The sequence below is a fragment of the Gymnoscopelus microlampas genome (assembly GCF_963454915.1).
Source record: "Gymnoscopelus microlampas genome assembly, chromosome: 1".
NCBI classification, from domain to species: domain Eukaryota; kingdom Metazoa; phylum Chordata; class Actinopteri; order Myctophiformes; family Myctophidae; genus Gymnoscopelus; species Gymnoscopelus microlampas.
Genome location: NC_139962.1, coordinates 45,364,729 through 45,387,083, shown reverse-complemented (window position 1 = coordinate 45,387,083; position 22,355 = coordinate 45,364,729). Strand labels below are relative to the sequence as shown.

Here is a 22,355-nt window from a genome sequence, read left to right as displayed (position 1 = left end):
ACTCAGACTCAGTCTGAGTCTGCCTGAGTTGCAACTGTGCTGCTCTTTTTTCACTCTACACCAAATCTCTTCACTGAAAATAGAAGATCTAAAAGCAAACAACGCGTAGATCTTTTATTTTTGGCAAACGTCGCCCCCAGAATAGGGATGCTGTCCAAGTGGTTAAATTGACATTTTTGGATAAATTTAACAATGAAAGTTATGAGTTGGGCATGACAGTTTTCTGCTTGGTCCCTCCTCTCCTTGATTTTGATTGGTCCGTTGAAAAAATTACATTGATGAGTGGCGCTCAACTCCAAATGTCGAACTGTAGACATTTTGGATAGAACACTGAAACGCAAGGCTTGGCGCTGGGAAGAGCAGCACTCTAGCGTGTCTTTACCATAGAAATGCATGTCATAAACGCACCACCAGCAGGATTCACCGGCAGCTACAACAAAACCTGCTTTCTGTGGACATGGCTCCTTTTTCAACATACAAATCAAACAGCAAAATTGAGGAGAGGTGGGACTAAGTGGAAATCTCTCATCCAGCCTATGAACACTGTAGTGTACAAGAGAAATGCTGGCAAGCCTATCCAGTAATTACATAATAGTCCTACAGTAATTTAATTCAATAGCACTACATGGTAAGAGTTAAACAGTATTCAGAGTGATTGTTTCATGTAATTAGACTTCAGGCTCCAAATGACAACAAGCTCCCCTGCACCTTGATTATAGAGGCAGATACTGGCAAGACAAGCTGCTAATTTATATTCAGTCATTATAGTTGACAGTTGTTTGCTGTCAAACTTGTTGCCATGGTGGAGAACACACAAACAACCAGTCATTATGTCACCAACATGCTGCCACTGAAGACATTAATCAGTGCATGTGTGTATGTGTGTTTAGGTTTAGATTTAGTTTTCTTTGCTCAATTCTTCCTTGTCACCCTAACCCTAAAAACGTTGGTGGATTATCCACTCGAACATAAGCATGCCTAATTCTGGGGGGGAACATCCCCGATCACCAAAAAGTAGCCGATGTACGAGCTCACAACGCGTTGCAATTGCAATGCAACGTGTTGTGCACTTGTAGATCGGCAATTTTTTGGCAGAGATTACAGTTGGCAAATACAACTATAACAAAATAACAGTTAGTAATATATGCATTTTGTTGGTGTGTGTGTGTGTGTGTGTGTGTGTGTGTGTGTGTGTGTGTGTGTGTGTGTGTGTGTGTGTGTGTGTGTGTGTGTGTGTGTGTGTGTGTGTGTGTGTGTGTGTGTGTGTGTGTGTGTTCTCTCAGCCTTCACTTCATTGTGTTCGATACTGAGGTCGGCCATGACCTCCTGAGAGTGTGGGATGGCCCCTCGGGCTCATCAGATGGAGGGATCCTGCTCAAAGAATGGTCTGGACCCGCCTTACCTGAAGACACCCATTCTACCTTCAACATCCTCACGCTGCAGTTCGACTCCGACTACTTCATTAGCAAACAGGGATTCTCTATACAGTTTTCTAGTAAGTAACCCCAACCATTGCATGTTCACTAGCTGTCACATTCTGAGTGTTCATTTCACTCGGAGTGTAAACATGTCCAAAAGAAGAGTCCCCAACTTGGATGAATGATATGAAATGGATGGATGGATGGATGGATAGTTAGACACACACACACACACACACACACACACACACACACACACACACACACACACACACACACACACACACACACACACACACACACACACACACACACACACACACACACACACACACACACACACACACACACACACACACACACACACACACAGACACATCTCTGTGTCTCTCTTAATAAATTGCCAGCACTCAGCAAGTGACACCAGAAGGTCAAGTTTTACCAACACATTCTCTGATGAATCTGAATGAATCTCAGCGAAGCCACTGTTTTGGGTGGTGTGCCCAAGTGTATTATCTAAAGTAGTCACTGCATTAGCTACTTGATTAGCTAATTAGGAAACTTAATTCCCATTACACATGTAGAGGTGTAGCTTCTTGGTTGGTTCTTATTTCATATTAATTTATGCTCTGCCAGGACTTCTTAAAAATGTTGAAGCAGGAAACCAAATTAAAATCTCTCTATCTCCAAGGAAGGACTATAAATATTAGTTTGCAAGAACACATGAGAAACAGGCATACTTTGGGGCCTCTACCAATAGTGTAAGGAACCACTTGAATGCTGACTCATCCCAAGCCAATTCGTTAATTAATATCAAATTAACACAATGGTAACAGTGGTAGTATTTAAATTGTTGTGCCATGCCACACAAATGGACCATTCTACATGAACTTATATGACACATTGTGGTACAATGGGTACTTGGTATGTCCTGGCAGGTGTCCGGGCACAATGTGAATCACCCTGACCTGCTGACTCCCTTCCTGGGAAACCAGACACTCCTCTACTTTTAGAACTGCCTCCAACCCAGAAAGTGAAAGTTGCTGTCCCTAATAACCCCACCATAAAATAGTCCATGGCATGGTTTTATGTCAAACTCCCTGAAATTGTAAAGACACAACTTACTGCCTATAATAAGCATACCTGCGAAAAGTTCTCAGCTACCCATGTACCTATTTTTATTTCTTTCTTTTTTTTCATCTTTATTACATTATTACTTTTATTTGTATTAACTCATACCCTGCCAAGAACGTAAAAAACATAATTATTTCCAATTACCAATTCTGCCAAGAACGTAAAAAACGTAATTTTGAAAATACTTTGATTTAATAAAGATCTCACCGTCCTTCATCTCTCGTAGTGACACATTTCATTGTAACACCACCGGATACGGAAATTACGTCAATCGAAGATTTTCGTTTCCGCCTGCTTCCTGTTTAAGTCCCCCTCTAAAACAGTATTTTCTCGGCTTTGTACTTCTCCGCCGTGGAACGCTGTTTAGAACCGCTGTTTAGAACCGCTGTTTAGAACCGCTGTTTAGAACCGCTGTTTAGAAACTGCTACTACTGCAAAATGGAATGTCGCAAATGAAAATTTCTTCTCTGGGCCACTCACACAACTACCCTGTGTGTCTACAAACAGTTGAACACGCAATCATAAGGGATTTAGCGAGGTCTGTGGCGAGGTGAAAAAGTAAGTGAGCCGTACCGTTCACATGGCGAAACATGGTGTTTTTATACTGGGCTGGAGAAGAGAGACTCCGCCCCGATCGGAATATTTGTTGTCTGAGCGGCGTGCACTTATCGCCGGTGTGTTTAGAAATGATTGGACTTGCGATCATAATGAAAAAAAAAGAATTGTGAAATCTTTAAAGTTATAAAAAACACTAAATCGCTGGCAGTGGGCAAACACAGCCATAAATAAAAAAAAGTCTGGCAGTGAATGAGTTAATCTTAGTTGTATCTCTCTACTCTTACCGGTATGTTTTCTGTTCTGTTTTGCATGCTTACTGCGGTGCTGTGATGACACCTCAAGACAATTTCCCCACAGGGTTCAAAAATGTCTAACCAAAATACTATCCACAATATCCACTTGAGCAGGAAATGACTAATAAACTAGAAAAAGTGCTCCTCGGAGCACAGGTCTTAGCCAGGTCAGGTAGTTTATTGTGGGGCAGCAATGTTCGGAATTCGCCAATCAGGATGGAATATGAAAAATCGGACGGAACCATCGTGATCACTTGACTGTAGAGATAATGGGTACCGATTTGCATGATGTTTCAATTTGTAGGAGTAATATAAAAAAGAAAAGTGTTGCAAAATAGGCCGCCTGGTGGCGCTATAATAGGGCAATGTTAAGGGTGGCATTTGTTCTTCAACGTAGTGCGAATGTGCGTGCAAAGTGTCACCGCAATCGGACGCTGCATTCATGATTTGTGGCATTTTGTTCAAAACGGGCCACTCCTGCAAACTTTAGATGTCAATGTTAGCCAATCAGGATGGAATATGAAAAATGTAAAAGATCCATCTTGATCACATGACTATAGAGATCATGTGTACCGATTTGCGTGAAATTTGGATAAATTCTGAAGGCTTAATATCAAAAAATGTGTTTTACATAAGTCGGCCTCCTGGTGGCGTTATGAAAGGCAAATGTGAAAAATGCAGGGCAGTTGTATTTCCTTGGCCTCTAGGGAGTGTGTGTGCAAAGTTTCACGCAGATTCGTGCAGTTCTAGTTAAAAACGCAAATCGGCCTTTTATAGCGCCACCATAAGGCTGATTTAAAAATGTTCAAGTGGCATTTCTTCCTCGGGCTAGTGGGAATGTGCGTGTGAAATCTCACGGGAATTGCAAGCTGCGTTCATGATTTGAGGCATTTTGTTGAAAATGGAGCAATCCTGCAAACTTTGGAAGCCAATCTTAGCCAATCAGGATGGAATATGGAAAATTGAACAAATCAGTGTTGATCACATGACTATAGAGATACTGTGTACTGATTTGCGTGATGTTTGGATAAAATCTGTAGGAGTACTGTAAAAAAAAATGTTTTGCAAAAAGCGGCCTCCTGGTGGCGCTATAACAGGCCCATTTGAAAAATTTGGGGCAGAGGTTTTGCTCTGGCATCCAGGGAGTGTGTGTGCACAGTTTCACTGCGATCAAGCCAACGGTGCCAGATATTAGCTGTACACAAAATAACAGAATGACGGACGGACGGACACACACACACGGACTGACGGACAGGGGGTAAAACATACTCTCGCCATGCCTTTCGGCCTGGCGGAGACAATAACAGAAAATAAAATAAAAACATGCAAAAGAAAAGTCCCAAGGCTTCTAGTCAAGACAAGAAAATGTTTGGGGAAAACGAGATGAAGGCAGCTCTCCCCTTCAGGGTGAGATGATGTACCCCCATGTGAGGAAATGTGTCTTCTGGGTGCCGCTTTCTATTCTCTTCTGCTGGTTCTTCAGACGATCTCTTCCAAATTATGCTTTTTTTTTTCTTCCAGTGGTGACCAGGAAGAACAATTACTATACTGTCTACTATAATATACTGCACATAAATACGCAAACGTTGACACTCAATTTACAGTATGTCATTTCTAGGATTTCTCTATGTTGCCACTGCCACATGAATCATGGCTGGAATTCGTCATGGGTTCACATTAACTCTCAAAGCACTTCAAGCACGGTCCCAACAGATAAGAGAGGCCTTATGATTCTCTTCTACTGACTTTGAGTCAGTTATGCAATGAGAGAAAAGATATATACATTCGAGAGACACAGTTTCCATATACAGCATACATTTTCTCATTTCCCTTATGCCGTGTCTAAATAATCTGCTATGGAAAATCTTTCCTTCTCAAATAAGAACTTCAACTGTTCTCACAATCCTCCGCCGACAGAAAATTAGTTCCCCTCTTATTAAACAAACCCCTTCTCTGGCAGCATCAAATAAAATTGAAATTTATTTTCAATTTCCGTCAGATGTTACAAACAGAAGAGATTCTATCTTGCTGACTCGCTCAGCAGTGTCTTTGTACAGTAATAGCCAGTTTCTTCATTAAAGGGTTCTATTCCCTAACCACCCATTTCACCACATTAATCTTTCTTTATACACAATATTCATTTCATGATGTGGCACAAAAGTTTAGTTTTTCATCATGATTGTGCTGTCACTATAACATTTTATGCACATGAAGAATTAAAATTGATTATGGGATTATCGTGTTTAACACAATTTCTCTTTTTTCCTTTCTTTTGCACTCTTTTAAGCACCTGGAGAACCTCCTTCTGGCACTTTCCTATAGGAAAATGCTTCTTTGATGAAATTACACGTTTGACTTGAGAGATACTGGCATTGAAGCACAAATGCCATAGCAATTGTTGTTTTGCTTTATTTCTCTAGAATTTTATTCAACATAGCATTATGTGTTTTAGATGTTATGTCTAATTTTGAGATTGAACTAGAAGGAAGGGGAGCACAACTTAAGTAAAAAAAATGTAAGACAAAGAGAATGATGCTATAGTACCCACGTCCTGTCCTTCACGTACTTATTTACTTTAGTGTTGGACGGACAACAGGACAATACACTGTTGCCCGTCCTACTGTATACTCTAGAGTACCCGACGGACAGAGCATGCGTGCTGGAATCATTCTCTTTTATTTTAAGATTAATCATTGAACTACAGTCATTTAAAAGGTGTTTTTATAAACACTCATTTGACAGACAAATGAACACAAAAGACATAGATTTTTACAGACTTTAGATGTTCTCCGATAATGAGTAAAGTAAAATAATCTTTAAATGGAAAACAAGTCATGGTCTAAGTGAGTAAGCATCCCATTACTTACCCTTTTACTATAGAAACACCTCTCCCATGGCTCTCAGGGCCAAGAAAGGCATCCATGAAAAAGGCCAATCCTGAAGTCTTTTTTCATGCGTCTGCTGGCCGACAGCCATGGCCGGAGGCATTATGTTATGTCTTCAGGTTATCTGTCCGTCTGTCCGTCCATCCGTCTCTCCGTCCCAACATTGTGAATGCGAAGAACCACTTCACCCATTTATTTTATCTTCGTATAATGACTTAATTAACTAATGCTCATTATAAGATTACACAATTTAAGTTTACTTGTTCTGCGTTTCATTAATGGGATGTGGACAGTTCAGAAACCTGCCTATCAAATTGCCATTATGACATCATCGATGGGTATTAGTAGCTAATAATGGCAACTACAGCCTTTCTCTTCCTGGAAATTAGAATGCTGAAATAGAAGCCATTGTTTTTGCATTAAAAATGAAAGGATGCAGACGCTTAATACAATGTTGCGTTCTGTGATTGGTTGGGAAGATGCACACGACTACAGTACATCCACTTCCCTGTTTTGTGGCAACACTGTTGTGTCGAGGAGTCACTTGGACTCAAAGATTAACTTATTAGAAGTAGGTGGTCAATAGGCATAGGTAAACGTCACTGTGACCTCATGTCTCCCATTATTGTGAGCACAATATCTCAGGAACCCTTTGACAATTGTGAACTTGGACTCAAAGATGAACGGATTAGCAATATATAATCAAAGGTCAAGGTCACTGTGACCTCACAACACACATTCATTAAATACCTTCAAAGTCTTCAGATAGTTTACTGTATGAATCTGTACAGACACAGCTGTAAACGGCAACTACTTGGAGGCTGCATACAACCACGCATATTTCTAGTTTAAGAGTTCCAAGTTTACCCCTATAAAAAAGTTAGTTGCAAAGATGCCCTTTTTCCCTTGAGACATTGCATCTTGAAATGTACTGCCTATGTGTGGTCTTGTGGAGAACCACTGCCTAAAGTTATCGCTATATCCACTGCAGTAACAACACTCAAAAAAATAAAATAATAAAAAAACATCAACCCACCAAAGTTTGAAGGCTTGCAGTCAATAGAAACTCACTGTTAGGGGAGCTTTCACTGCGCAAGTTTGACTGTTTCTTACTACAACGTTGGTTGCCACTGGCACAATTCATTCCCCCCCCAGTCCCCCCCACCCCATTCACATACAGTACACATTAAAGAAGCACAAACACACCTACAAATATTATTTTGGTGATTCCTTACTTGGATAATTTATTTATTACTAACAGCACTGTATTCCAAACTTAAATTTACATCTCTCTCTCTCTCTCTCTCTCTCTCTCTCTCTCTCTCTCTCTCTCTCTCTCTCTCTCTCTCTCTCTCTCTCTCTCTCTCTCTCTCTCTCTCTCTCTCTCTCTCTCACACACACACACACACACACACACACACACACACACACACACACACACACACACACACAAATTTTGTTTTTCATCAGAACCATATTTAGATCCATAAATACTTACGCGACTAACATGCTAATCAAACCACTGTTGTTCCATTACTATGGTAATGACTCCCTATATTTACCCCATGCTGATTTATTAAAGGTATAGTAGGGAACATTAAGCCTAAATTTAAAAAAAATATATATATATATATATATATTGCATTTTTTCCCCTCTATCAGCCACTATATAATGATGCTGGGGTGTTTTCCTGCATTGAAACACAGTCCTCCTTCTGAAATCCGTATTTTCCCTAATGTTTATGTGTTCTATGTTTATGTCCGGTACGTAAATTAACGCACGCATGTGCGCGTCTGTGCGCGTCCGTGTCCGTATGAACGTTTACTTTCGGTTTTAAAACGCATTCAAACTTCGTTTTTGAGGCACAGAATTTACTTTTAAGATAGCTTGTGGATAGAATTTAGTTGTTTAACTTCATATATGTGGTCAATTTATCATGAAAGAGCCTATTTAAAAATAAAAATTCAGAGAACCAGCAGGGCGGGAATTTCCGCATATTGTATCCCAATAAAGCAACCTGTTTTCGGGCACCATCCCTTCAAAAGTACCTCTCTATGGAAGTCCCTCCTGCGTCACCCCCTGGTGGTCGGGGAAAAGTACTGCTGGTGTTTATTTACCTCTGAACTCGCCGTGTATCCCTTTAAGGGAAAGGCTTGTGGATTTATTGTGAAAGTGATTTTAAAAAAAAACTATGGCGTAACCACAATTCACTTTTATTTTTGCTTTCTCAGTCAATCTGTTTCTACTGTTCTCCTCCCTTCACCTGCATTGTAATATTGTTTTGGACTTACAGTACATGCTTACACTACAGCTTAATCTCATTGCCTTTCTCATACTCTCATACTGCACTGTATAGCTTGATTAAATATTCACTGCTTTTGCATTTAAGTAGCTTCCTGGTATACAATTTTTGTTCTTTGATGAAGAAACCTATAATTGCAATCAGTCATTGTATTGCACAATCAATGCAGTGGTAACAGGATTAAATCATCATGTCTTGGTGCAACTCCAATTACTGTACATGGCACTGATTACAAGTGATAACCGAGAGTCCATGCTCTTGTTCTTGTTGTTCATGTTGAAAAACATATTTTAGAGATAGATAAATTAACAGGACTAGAATGTTAAGGAAAGTTATATAATCAAACAATAATATAATAGGAAAGGTCACAGACTGCTGGCTTAAATCTATCTATCTTATTTCACCAAACATTGGCAACTTTTGAACTGCTCCCTGATGCATGCATTAATACCATAAACAAGGGAAGTTCAAGTGAAGTTGAGAGGGCATTTCATTTAATTTATCTAAATGGTGTTTGTTGTTCAGACATAACATCTCTGTCTGATCCCATCTCTTTCTCTCTTCCGAACAAAGCGGCTGATAATGTACATGGAGGCAAAGTGACATCAACCCTCGGGAGATAGATGCCCTTCTCTGACTCTGTGCTAAAAGTTAGAACCAGCCTGAATAATGTCAATATATACTAGTTGCTGTGGTTGCTGTTGCTACTGAGCGGGTTGCAAATAATAATCAAATTAGTCTTTTGGATAAAAGACTGTGGTAGCGTTATCCTGTGTATTATTGGTGACTATCTGTACTGTATTTCCAGCCACCGCATGCTACTTTATGTCAGTGATTCTCAAAGTTGGGTCCGGGGACCCCGAGGGGTCCTTGAAGGGGTTCCAGGTGTCCCCAGCAAAATGTGTTAATTAGCGTCACAATCAGTTTAAAAACTTGAACCACATTTTATACTTTGGATTTTCTAAAATAACAGATCTACAAGCTCACAAACAGTAGATCTGCAATTTTTTGTGATATATATATTTTTTAACATAAATCTTGTGTTGAGGGGGGGTTCCGGTACAAAATATTTTCAGATGGGGGTCTGTGGCCAAATACATATCAATTTGGGGGTCTTTGACATGAAAAAGTTTGAGAACCACTGCTTTATGTAATGACCCGGGTATTTCTTTTAGTAGTGTTGAGAGTGGGGACAGGAAGGAGCCCGTCAACAGCATGACGCTGGTTGACAACTGACTTTGTTCCTGTGTCCTAGTCTCTATCCTCCGCTCCCACGGATAATGACAGTCCTGTGAGTGTGTGGGTCTGTCCCAGCCTCTCCTTCTACCTCCCAACCAAACTGTACCATTTTTAAATGTTCTCCTCTCTTTCTGTCACAACTTCTCTCTCACAAAGCCACCACAGCGACTACCTGTAATGACCCAGGCATCCCGGTGAACGGGTCCCGATATGGTGACAGCAAAGAGCCGGGTGACAGCATGACATTCCAGTGTGACCCGGGTTACCAGCTCCAAGGACAGGACACCATAACATGTGTTCGAATGGATAACAGGTTCTACTGGCAGCCCGACCCTCCAACGTGTATAGGTACGCTGAGTGTCTGTCTGTCTGTCTGTCTGCATGTCTGTCTGTCTGTGAATCTACACAATAAAATCCTAAGTGTTCATTTAACGTTACAAATGGATGATTTTGACAACATGAATTTGGTGCTTTTTATGTTTTTCATCTATGGATTCGACATTACTCCTCTAGACCCAACTTTTGGTCTAGAGGAGTAAGAGACGGTTACCAAACTTTTAAGGCCGCAAAATAATCATAGTTCATAGTTGACCCCCCCCCCCCCCCCCCATCCTGACAAGCACTTGGAATTATAGGCATTACATTTAGTTTGACCCGGTTGCACAGATAAATATTGTGAAAAAAGCTTAACTACAAGCTCACAACGCCTCGCACTTGGCATTGTGAGCTTCTAGATCGGCTATATTCGCAGACGATATTTTACCTCTTTCTTACGTAACATTTGACAATTCGGCCAATTTGGTATTAAAAAGGCCTTCATTAAATAGTATCTTTAGAAATGTTTAGATACCCAGTATACACCCTGTATACTGTATGTTGGTTTGTTTACTGTTTATGTGTTGCAATGTTGCACATTAAGCTAATCATCTGGGGACCCCCAGTTTGGGAACCACTGCTCTAGACCACTTTGTGGTTAAAGCATGCGAGGATGCTTTCCCTGTGTATTTTTGTAAGCGGCGAGCTTCACTGTAAAATGACAGTTCGGTATCAAGCCAGAGGCCCAAGTACTTGGTGTGCTCAACTCTTTGCAGTGGAGTACTGTCCAAGCTGGAAATGGAACAAGAACGAGCTTTAGATTTTATGTTTTGACGTGTACCAAAGATCGTAGTAGAAGATGCAGTTTTATTAAGTTGCAGCGTGTTAGCTGCTAACCAGTCCAGTACTATAAAATAGTAAAATCGGATTGCAAAGCTGATTCAATTTCTGATTGAGTAGTTTTGTAAAGTGTATAATACTGTATCATCGGCATAGAGCTGGACACAACATTCTGAACAGATTGAGGGGAGGTCATTAATAAGAAATAGAAAATAGAAGTGGACCAAAGGTTGAGCCTTGAGGCACACCTCGTTCTTGAACTAACATGTCAGATTTACATTTCTATTATGCAAATACAAGTTAAACCATAATAAAGCATTATGTGACCGACCAACAGAATACAATTAGTCTAAAAGAAGGTAGTGGTCAACCAAATCAAAAGCCTTTTTCAAATCAATGAAGATAGCTCCTGTACATTTTTTGTTTTCAGATGCTGAGAGTTTTAACAAAGCGGTGGTTATGGAATAATTTGATAAAAAAACTGATTGAAAAGGAGATATTATACTTGTTATGGTAGTAGTTCATGTGTAGTTCATGCTTGTAAAACGTTGCAGCTAATTTCTTAGTTCAGCAGTTCCAAAAGTGGGGTCGGGGGACCCAGCTGGGTTCTTGAGGGGGTTCCAAATGGACGATTGTAGGTCTGTAACTCTAAGAGCGTACAAGGATCCTTTTGGTTCCATTTGTGCGCTGTCAGACCCCTCTAGGGGTCCTTGAAATTAAAAAAATTGAGAACCACTGTCCTTACTCTTGCTACCAGTATGAGGATGGGGACCTTGGGAACTCACTGGTTGTCCCTGCTGAACTCTACCGGGTCAAACTCTTGACATACTCATCAATCGCCTAGGAGTGCACAATAGCAATCTTTCACTTCTCCTATTATTAAAGACGACTCCGCAACAACAATGCTGGCGTAATTGCAACTTCAATTTTTAAATTATTTTCTGTATAGCTTACCACAATTTGTAGTTACACAATAGATCACCATAAGAGTAGAGGAAAGGACAATGCAAAATAACCAAACAATACATAAATAAAGACAGAAAGAAAAATAGAAAGAAAGAAAGAAAGGCAGGCAGAGTAACTCAGTATCCTGTGCAAGTAGCAACAGATATGAAATATAGATATGAAGTGAGTGGTCCTAAGGTCCCAATATGACATTCGAGTGCCAATGACGTCTTTTGACGGACGTTTTCAGTGTGCCATCAGTGCCAATGACGTCTTTTGACGTCACCTAAAAAAAAACAATGTAATGTTTTTTTTCTTTTTTTCTTTTTTTTCTTTTTTTTCATCTCAAAGGAACTAGGAGAAAACGATTTTCAAAAAGTTAATGCTCCATCCACTTCAATGTTAAAAAATAAACTGAGAAAAAAATAAACATTTTCCTGTGAAAAACACTGTATTTCTGAGTGAGACATGCCACTTTCAAACATCAAACAACAAACAACAAATGTCAACGTTGTTGACATTTGTGAAACCACACCTGAATCACCTCAGGGATTAGCAACCATCAGGGGATCAATCACACTGAAGACAAACACTCTCTGACCACTTGAGAAGGTAAAATAATAGCCTAATCCTGGCACAGGGATCAACAAGCTTGAAATAAGCCTGGCACTGAATGAGTTAATTAACCACGGAGTGTGTCCATAGAGAAAACAGAATGTTAACGCTTACTGTACACTTTTCTGAAATATATAGCCAACAATGATCATTATTTACTAGGAAATAGGACTGTGGCACTGCCTCTTTAACAAGTCTGATGGGAGATGTGTTCAGGGGTTTCTGAAGTCCTTGCACATAAATAGTTTTCATCCATGGAAAACTGTTGGCCCACAGGCCAAATGCAGCCTGCGAAGTGGTCCAATCATGTGCTAACTTTGGAAAGTAGTTATCGCATCATTGTCTGTAGCCAGCTGTGCCATGAAGATTGTGTGTTGAGTCTACGTGAATAATAAATGTTTAAAAATTCAAAAGGGAAGAACCAAGGGACGAAAAAAGATTATAGATTTTGTTTGATCGGTCTTTCTATGTACAGTATACCTATTTATCCTTGAATACATCTGCATAAGATTATATATTCCATTCTACTGATACGTCCAATTGCATGGGCGAGAATGTTTATCTGTCCATGGCGCCCCTTCCTCTATCTGCACCTCTTATTATTTATTCTTCTCTCTGCAGCTTTTCATCTTTCTTTTGTGAAAGAACATTTACACTCTTGAAACCCACCAGGCGGGCAAGCATAAGCACACAGACACTGCTTTTCTTCCACTCTATGTTAATGAGTGCAGCCCTTCTCACTGCGCACAGACGCTCTAATCGCACACGTGAAGATTCCTTTTTTCCAGGCTCTGGGCTGGAAAAAAGTTAGTCCACACGCATTCTCATTGAAATGCATTAACCAGACTTCCCGCCATACCAGGTTTGACCAGGTTTGGTGAGAAAAGTCACACACAAACATGCGCAGATTGCGCTCGCAATAAAATGCTTGTGCGGGCGCTTTTTTGGTGGGTTTGAAGCGTAAAATGGAAGGTTGTAGCCTCTCCTGTCTGTGTGTGTGTGTGTGTGTGTGTGTGTGTGTGTGTGTGTGTGTGTGTGTGTGTGTGTGTGTGTGTGTGTGTGTGTGTGTGTGTGTGTGTGTGTGTGTGTGTGTGTGTGTGTGTGTGTGTGTGTGTGTGTGTGTGTGTGTGTGTGTGTGTGTGTGTGTGTGTGTGTGTGTGTGTGTGTGTGTGTGTGCGTGCGTGTGCGCGCGCGCGCGTGTCAGCCTTGCACCCTGAAACTAAATCTCTCCTGACATCACTGGGCATACATGCATGTGTACTCACATCCACCTTCACCCCCCGCTCTGTCTCTCTACCCCCCCCTCTCTCTCTCTCTCTCTCTCTCTCTCTCTCTCAAACCCTGCCTCTCTCTACCTGTTGAGAGGTAATATCAGTAGTCCACAAGGGGTGATGCTCTCTCATGATTATCCTCTACTCTACCACCTGTAAAAAAAAAAAAAAAAGCCATCTCCATTTGTCTCTCTCTACAGCTACCTATGGGGATAATATAGGTGGTCTGTGATAGACGACTCTCTCTCCCTTAAGTACCCCTAGCCCGAGGCCTTGTAAATAATTACCCCCTTCTCACTATCCCTGTCTGTGTCTCTCCCACTCTCTCTCCTCTCTATTTCTCTCTCTTATCTCTCTTTCTCTCTGCAGCTACCTGCGGGGGTAATGTTAGTGGTCCATCTGGGGTGATTCTCTCACCTAACTACCCTCAGCCCTACCCTCCAGGGAAAGAATGTGACTGGAGGATCAATGTCAACCCTGACTTTGTCATCGCCCTTATCTTCAAAAGGTAGGAGCGTACATCTTACACATGTTCAGTCACATACATCTCAACGGCTACGTACATAGAAATGCCTTGACTCATTTTATAGCCGAAAATCTGATGTGAGTTACAGAAGAATGATGCGCTGTTAGATAACTAGCTGCTTACACTCACTGCCCACCAAACACGGAGGTTGTGAGTTCTAATCCACCATGGTGCATCCGGCTTTGTCGAGTGTCTACACGAACACAATTGGCCCGTGTTTAGGGGAGGGAAGCTGAACGGGGAGGATGATATGGGTCATTGCACGTACTCCTACGGGTTGGGGCGGCACCTGTCAGTGGGGAGTGTTGGGTAGGAGGAGTAGGACGAAGGCTCTACGTCCTCCCGGTGGGGGCTCCTCACTGGCAGGTGAGTCAGTAGGATACGACACCAGTGACAACACAGAAATGTGTGTGGGGAGGAATCAATTGGCATAACGACTAAATTGGGGAGAAAAAGGTGTAAAAATAATCGGCTACTCTAAATAAAAAGAAGAGGAGAAAAAAAGGATCCCAGCCTCGTCACACAGTGACGGGTCAAATTGCATACAGTCAAAGCCACATAGATCTCATGGTTTCATGCTACTGACAGATCGATTGATAGTACGACAGACAACAAAGAGAGTTTTCCAACTCTGAGACCCGACCTTTAAGTAAAGGTTTTTTCTATGGCAGGGGAAGAGAAGTGCTTGTTTTTGTCCTGCGTATGTGCAAACAAATGCTTTACTTTTTAAATGACTTCAACACAAGGCAGATGGGGTTCAACGCCCCTAGCTTTTCTAAAATCACTGTAAACCACGGCCTCCTGGGGCGTATTGTTTAATTAGTCCATGATTAATAATGAACTTTGTTTGATTCTGTTGATTATGGAAGAACAAAATGTTGGAATGGAAACTGGTTTGGTGTGAAGGGCATGTGTTTTTCCTCTCCAAATTAGAGTTGAAATGTTGATGTGTCTGTACTAAAGAAAGTATTGAATCATGGTTCACATGAGCCATCATCTTTGTGGCTGACTGAAAGCATGTGCTGCTTCTCTGCTGTAAAAAGCCTGGTTTATAATTTATCGTACAACGGTGTATTAGACACTATACGGAGGACTGTTCAGAACAGAACAGCCAGCACCAAATACGGCTAGACAGAAAATGGGCCCCATTTACTAAATGTTTGCGATGGCGTTAATGCATCTGTGTGTGTAATGAAAACCGCATGATCCGTCAACATGTGCACACAGCCTTTTTACACATGAGAACCAGGTTGTTATTGAGCAACAGATTTTAGAGCACCTGGCCTCATCACTATGTATTTTAATCATACAAAAAGGATCAAAAAGTAAAGGGGAATTGGACTCTCTCCTCCCTCGATCGGCCAACGAGCAACAGCCCAAGGTTATCGTAGTTTAGAATTTTCAATTAATTTAGTTTTTTCCTTTTAACTCATGTTTTCAATTTCAGTTTGTGTTGGTTTTAATTATTTTATGGGGTATTTGTCAGGAGCAAGATTCAAAGAGGTAAGAAAAAAGTTTTGTGTAATTAAAAATAAGGTAGCACTTGCTATGCATCCTGTTTATTGTCTCCGCCAGGCCGAAAGGCATGGCGAGAGAGTATGTTTTGCCGTCCGTCCGTCCGTCCGTCCGTGTGTGTGTGTCCGTCCTTCTGTCTGCGCACAGCTAATCTCCGCCACCGTTGGCCCTGCGCACACACACTCCCTGGATGCCACAGCAGAAGCTCTGCCCCACATTTTTCAGATCAGCCTGTCATAGCGCCACCATGAGGCCGAGTTTTTCAAAACACATTTTTTGCTATTACTCCTAGAGATTTTGTCCAAAAAACACACACACCGGTACCCGGTTAACTAAAAGGTTTTATCTGTATGTTAAGGTCGCCTTACACTACGAATCAATCGGGGTAAAAAACAAACCCTCCCAAGTATCGCGGGGGCATGTCTACCCCAGCCTAGATCAGGTTCGAATCTCGGGCATAAATATCATCTAGTGTGAGGTTTTAACTCATTCACTGCCATAGTAGTAAATAAATCGCCCACTGCCAGCAATTTTTGTTTTTCTTACCTTTTTAACTGGTCACAGAATATTCATATCCAGTATGATCTATCCCAGGATGGCTGCTAAGCACTGAGGGGATCACTGTACTGCCACGGAAGCAAAACAAAAAAACACCCACGACCCCCCCCCTTCTCTTGTTTACTGGCTGTTGAATATAGTGTGTCTTGCCAAAATGCAGGGGAAAAAAAGTAACTCAAGATACAGCCGTTTTTCCAAAAAAGCTAAACAGTAAGTGGATGAGGGGGGGGGGGGTTTTGATGACGTGATCTCCTGGATCTGTTTGACTTGAGGGTGAAACAGATCACTAATAGACAACAGCGCCATCTAGAGGGAAAAAAAAACTAAAGTCGTCATAAGTCACCCTTGGCAGTGTGGGCGTTTGGACAGTCCTACATAGGCTATTATAGCTATAATGTCCATATGCTTATTAAACTTATATATAACTTGCCTGGTACCATTCCATACTTCATCTTGTGGTGCCATCTAAAATTATATTCCTTGGCTTGCAAGCAGCCAAAAATTGTGTAGGAAAACATGAAAGACAACGGCTTTGCATTGATGAGACCGGGTAACAAAGTTTGCTGTCAATATTCATCTTTAAATGCCCTGTTTTCAGCACTGTCACATATCCTCTTTATACCTTTGGATAGTGTGTCATCATAGTAGCATCAGATTAAATGTCAAGCAGTCTGTCTCTCTTTTTAATGAGAATAAAAGTATGTAAAATCATTCAACTTATAATGAGGTACATGGTCTGTCCATAACTGTAGACTATTACTATTTACAAATGGGAAGGGGAGAAAATAGCTTGTTTACAGTTTATTATGCCACCTATCAGCTTACATTTTGATTCATTCTCTGTATCACAAATGTAGGCCAATATATGTATTGTAAGGCATTCTGTCTGGAAAAAGTTCCAGTACATTTTTTAACTATTCTTAAAATAGTCTTTCTTTATATGTTCTGGCCCGCCATCTAATGCCTTAAAAAAAATGTTCATGTTGGTGCACCCTTCAAAAATCCATTGATTTTGCAAAATGTTGCAAGGGAAGACTCTGTGTGACATGCCACTGCACAGTTAAAGCCTGGATTGTTTTCATCGCACGATGGTGTCGAGCGGATAACACTAGCGAACCAAGTGGCATGGATGAGACGTGTTGTGAGGTTGTAGATCAGATCTGACGCAATGCACCGTTGCAAGACGAAGCACAAATCAGGCAACAGGTGTGTGTGTGTGTGTGTGTGTGTGTGTGTGTGTGTGTGTGTGTGTGTGTGTGTGTGTGTGTGTGTGTGTGTGTGTGTGTGTGTGTGTGTGTGTGTGTGTGTGTGTGTGTTTTGTCTGTATTTAATATCAAAATAATATAGGCTACTAATAATTATAATAATATCGTGGAGCTAGACAGCCGGGCAGGTGATATTTTTTTTGTTTGTTTTTGTTTGTTTATTATGTATTATTGCTGTGTTTGGGCAAGCCCGAGAATCTGGATAGAATCCTATTGTGTGTGATGCCCTTCAGATAATCTGATGAGAGAATCTTAAAAGATTATCCTGTAGTGTGTAGTGCTACCAGATTTCAAAATCGTTTAAGATTGAAACAATCCTGTAAGGCCAACTTTAATGTTTAAGTTATTAGTTCGTTTTTGTTATAATAATATATCAATCGACTAAATAAATGGTAAATGGTGCATTTATATAGCGCTTTTATCCAAAGCGCTTTACATTGATTGTGCCATTAACCCATTCACACACACCGATGGCGGAGGAAACCATGCAAAGCACCAACCTGCTCATCGGGAGCAATTAGGGGTTCAGTGTCTTGCTCAAGGACACTTCGACACTAACTCTAGGGGAGCGCCCCAGCCCGGGACCGAACTGGGAACCTAGCGGTTTTCCAGTTCTCTCTACCCGGCCACTCTACCCCTGAGCCACTGCCGCCCCTGATAATGAAGGGAAGGTTTTATATAGGCCTGTACGTAAAATACTCACACCGAGGACTGCATGTATCAGTATAAATATATTTATATATATTTTTGTTGTGACATTGTCATTAAAACTATTTTAATTGGGATATGTCTATGGTTTTCATGTAGCCATATTTGGTAACCGTTTTAGAAAAGCAATAAGCCACGCAATGCCATGTTTTACCGTGATTATAGAACAGCTAAATGGGTTTCGCTCCACACTGGGCCAAGCAATGCCCCTTAGCTGTTCTAACATCCAGGGTAGACCACGGCCTATTGTGGCTTATTGCTGTGAAATCCCATGCTGAGTTGCTTTGAGAAGACACTGTTGTCAAAACATCAGTAATTCTCTTTGCGCTTATTAAAGGTTTTGAAACCGTGTGCTTCAGCTTCTTCATTTTTGATGTTGCTTTGGTCCCTGTCTGCAGCACCGGCCCTCATCCTTAAAACAGGTTTTAGCACGTAAACTTTCTCAAGTTATGTATTCAAACCACTTGAGCCCTATTTTACAACTTTGTTGTATGACAACGTATTAAATTAGCCGATTACAAGCTCACAATGCAACGCGTTGTAGATCTGCTATTGCAATTAGAACATTTCTGTCCTTGTGGAAAGAGCAAGGGGCTAAAGGCTATTATTCCTTGTTTGCAGAGCCCAATTCCATAAACCCAATTCAGAATTGCCAAATAACGTGGACCTACTGTAGGCAGATGTGATTAAGAGACAATTGATGGTGATATGTATTGCAGGCATACAGTACATTGTGCTGCTGTCAGCAGCCACCGTCCATGAATGATTATGCATATCAATCGTAAAAACTATCACCCACATAAACATACTGTACATGTAATTTGTCATTTGTAATTATGCGTTTCCTGTGATCCTTAGTTAAATCCTTAGTGCCACAATTTAATGTTTTGACTAGTGTTATTTTCTGTATATTCTTGACATAAGTTGTTTTGTCTATTGCAGATAAACAAAACCTTTTGTGTACACTTTCGTACCCGATAGAGAGACAACATCTGCTGTATGTTTATCTATACAGTAGCACATAACATTAAAACCTACCTTAGTAATCTTTACAATACATCAAGGACACTTAGCTGCATATTCCTTGCATAAACATGCATAAACAACACCATGTTTTGGTTTTCAGTGGTGTGGCAGCTTATGTTTACCAGTAGATTCTGATGTAAGCCTTAATGGTGCATTTCTTTTCAACCTAAAGATGTTAATAGGGCTCATAACTAATGGAAGGGGAGAAGAATGGGGTTTCACATGAGGAAGAAGAGATAAAGCATAGAGGATTTTCTCCACATTGCCGAAGGAGGAAAATTGACCTATTTTTGTTTCTTCATTTATTTATGTTTTGTTTTTCAGTTGGAGAACTCTCTAGCAACAGTTACGCTTTTTTAATTTAGTTTAAACTAATTATTGATGATGGTTTTATTTGTATTTTAATGCTTTATACATTTCATAAAAAGCAAACAAACACAGAGGTCGGTTCTCAGTAGAGCACAGACCTCTGCTAAGGTGGCAGTTTTTCTATAACGTGTTGCTTCTGCGCCATGTCTCCTTTGCTCAATTACTTCATGATGCAGGTGACAACTTAATCAGTTCTTCCGGGACCCATGCCATGATAGACGTTTAGATAGACAAGTATTGTGGTTTTAATCTGTTCAGAAGTGATGTGAATTTTTAACACACTTTGGGAAGAGGATTTGGGAGAGGAGATCCCGGAACAGCTCTGGGATGATGTACTCCATAATTTATATCAATCTTCTATCTGTGCAAGTCATGGACTCATACAGTGCAAACTTTTACAATGTGCTCACTTCACAAAGGTTAGACTTTATAAAATTCATAAAAATGTGGATCCATCTTGTGACACGTCATCAAGCACCAATGAGCCTTGTACACGTGTTCTGGTCTTGTCTTGTCTTGGACATCTTTGGATCACTGTCAAAGGTAGCCGAGCAATTGATTGAGCCTAATGCGATGATTGCATTGTTTAGGGTAATTCCACCTATTATGTCACTCTCTTCCCTGGAGGCAGCATTTATAGCCTTAGCTGGACGTTTGAAATTACTTAAGTGGAAATCTCCCACATACCCAGTGGATAAGAGATGTACTTATTAACTTTGTTAAATTGGAAAGAATGAGGGGCTCCCTAAATAAATTATTTAAGATGTGGGACACGTTTTTCAAATACTGTATATACATGAGCTGAACCTTCCAGATGTCTCTGATTAAATGTTCAATTCATTGATTGATACTGAACTGGGGCATATCGAGCAACGGTCGACAGACCGACCAGTTAACCAAGTTAACCAGTTCTTCCTTGGCCCAGGACCATCCTTTCACCAAGTTTTGTGCAAACAACTTTATTGTATAAATGCTTCAGATATCCTGCACAGACAGACAGACAGACAGACAGACAGACAGACAGACAGACAGACAGACAGACAGACAGACAGACAGACAGCTGGTGGCAAAAACATGACCTCCTTGGTAGAGGTAAAGAACATGTTGTAAACCCCTAGGGCGGATTCTGACTATGGTCCCGGGTGCGCACCCTGGACCACTTGGCAGATATTGTTGGCAGATATTGCATATCGTTCCCCGAAACGGATCACCGTACCGTACCCGAGACCTCCTGGGGAGGTAGTCTCGGGTCCGATTGCTGCGCACTCGGGGACGGAACGCTGCAATGTGAATCCATCCGTACCAACAGAAGGTGGACTGCTAATCATTTATATATTTTTATAATGACACATTATTTTAGCTCGGTTATACCTTCTCATATAGTTCTACTTGAATGTTGACAAGAAATAATAATCCTGCTAGTGTTTGAGTAGCGCAAGCCGTAAAAGAACATAAACAACTAGATAAAGTGCTCCTCGGAGCACAGGTCTCCGCCAGGTCAGATACGTTATTGTGGCCTCCTGGTGGCGCTATAATAGGCCAATGTGAAAAGGGTGCCATTTATTCTTAGGTCGTTCACGGCAATCGGACACTGCATTCATGATTTGAAGCATTTTGTTCCAAAAATGTGTTTTGCTAAATTAGACCTGCTGGTGGCGCTATAACAGGCCAATGTGAAAAGGGTGGCATTTCTTCCTCGGCCTAGTGGGAATGTGCGTGTGAAATTTCACGGAAATCGCACGCTGCGTTCATGGTTTGAGGCAGTTTGTTCAAAACGGACCAATCCTGCAAACTTTGGATGGCAACCTTAACCAATAAGGATGGAATATGGGAAATCGGACAGATCAGGGTTGATCACATGACTATAGAGATACTGTGTACCGATTTGCATGACGTTTGGTTAAAAACTGTAGGAATAATGTGAAAAAAATTTGAAGCATTTTGTTCCAAAAATGTGTTTTGCTAAATTAGACCTGCTGGTGGCGCTATAACAGGCCAATGTGAAAAGGGTGGCATTTCTTCCTCAGCCTAGTGGGAATGTGCGTGTGAAATTTCACGGAAATCGCACGCTGCGTTCATGGTTTGAGGCAGTTTGTTCAAAACGGACCAATCCTGCAAACTTTGGATGGCAACCTTAACCAATAAGGATGGAATATGGGAAATCGGACAGATCAGGGTTGATCACATGACTATAGAGATACTGTGTACCGATTTGCATGACGTTTGGTTAAAAACTGTAGGAATAATGTGAAAAAAATGGGTTTTGCACAAATCGGCCTCCTGGTGGCGCTATAACAGGCCCATGTGAAAAATTTGAGGCAGAGGTTCTGAATTGGCATCCAGGGAGTGTGTGTGCACAGTTTCGCAGCGACCGGGCCAACGGTGCCGGAGATTTGGTGGTAACACACGGACGGACACACGGACGGTCGGACACACGGACGGAGGGTAAAACATACTCTCTCGCCATGCCTTACGGCCTGGCGGAGACAAAAAACACATGTGTAGCGTAACGCTGCCGCTAGGAGGAATATACCAAGGATTAGTCTGTGACGTCACTGCTGAAATGCCAAGG

General features: G+C 41.1%; 1 protein-coding gene across 1 annotated transcript in view; it reads left to right on the top strand.

Moving 5' to 3' along the window:
* Positions 1-22,355, top strand: part of LOC311051108 (CUB and sushi domain-containing protein 1-like) — a gene marked incomplete at its 3' end in the record, with an annotated part of 707,106 nt that overhangs the window by 512,414 nt on the left and 172,337 nt on the right. Inside the window, exons 28-30 of the mRNA XM_084065507.1 lie at positions 1,284-1,495; positions 9,987-10,178; positions 14,186-14,324. Of these exons, the coding sequence (XP_083921633.1) occupies positions 1,284-1,495; positions 9,987-10,178; positions 14,186-14,324 (543 nt within the window). The remainder of the gene's footprint in view (positions 1-1,283; positions 1,496-9,986; positions 10,179-14,185; positions 14,325-22,355) is intronic.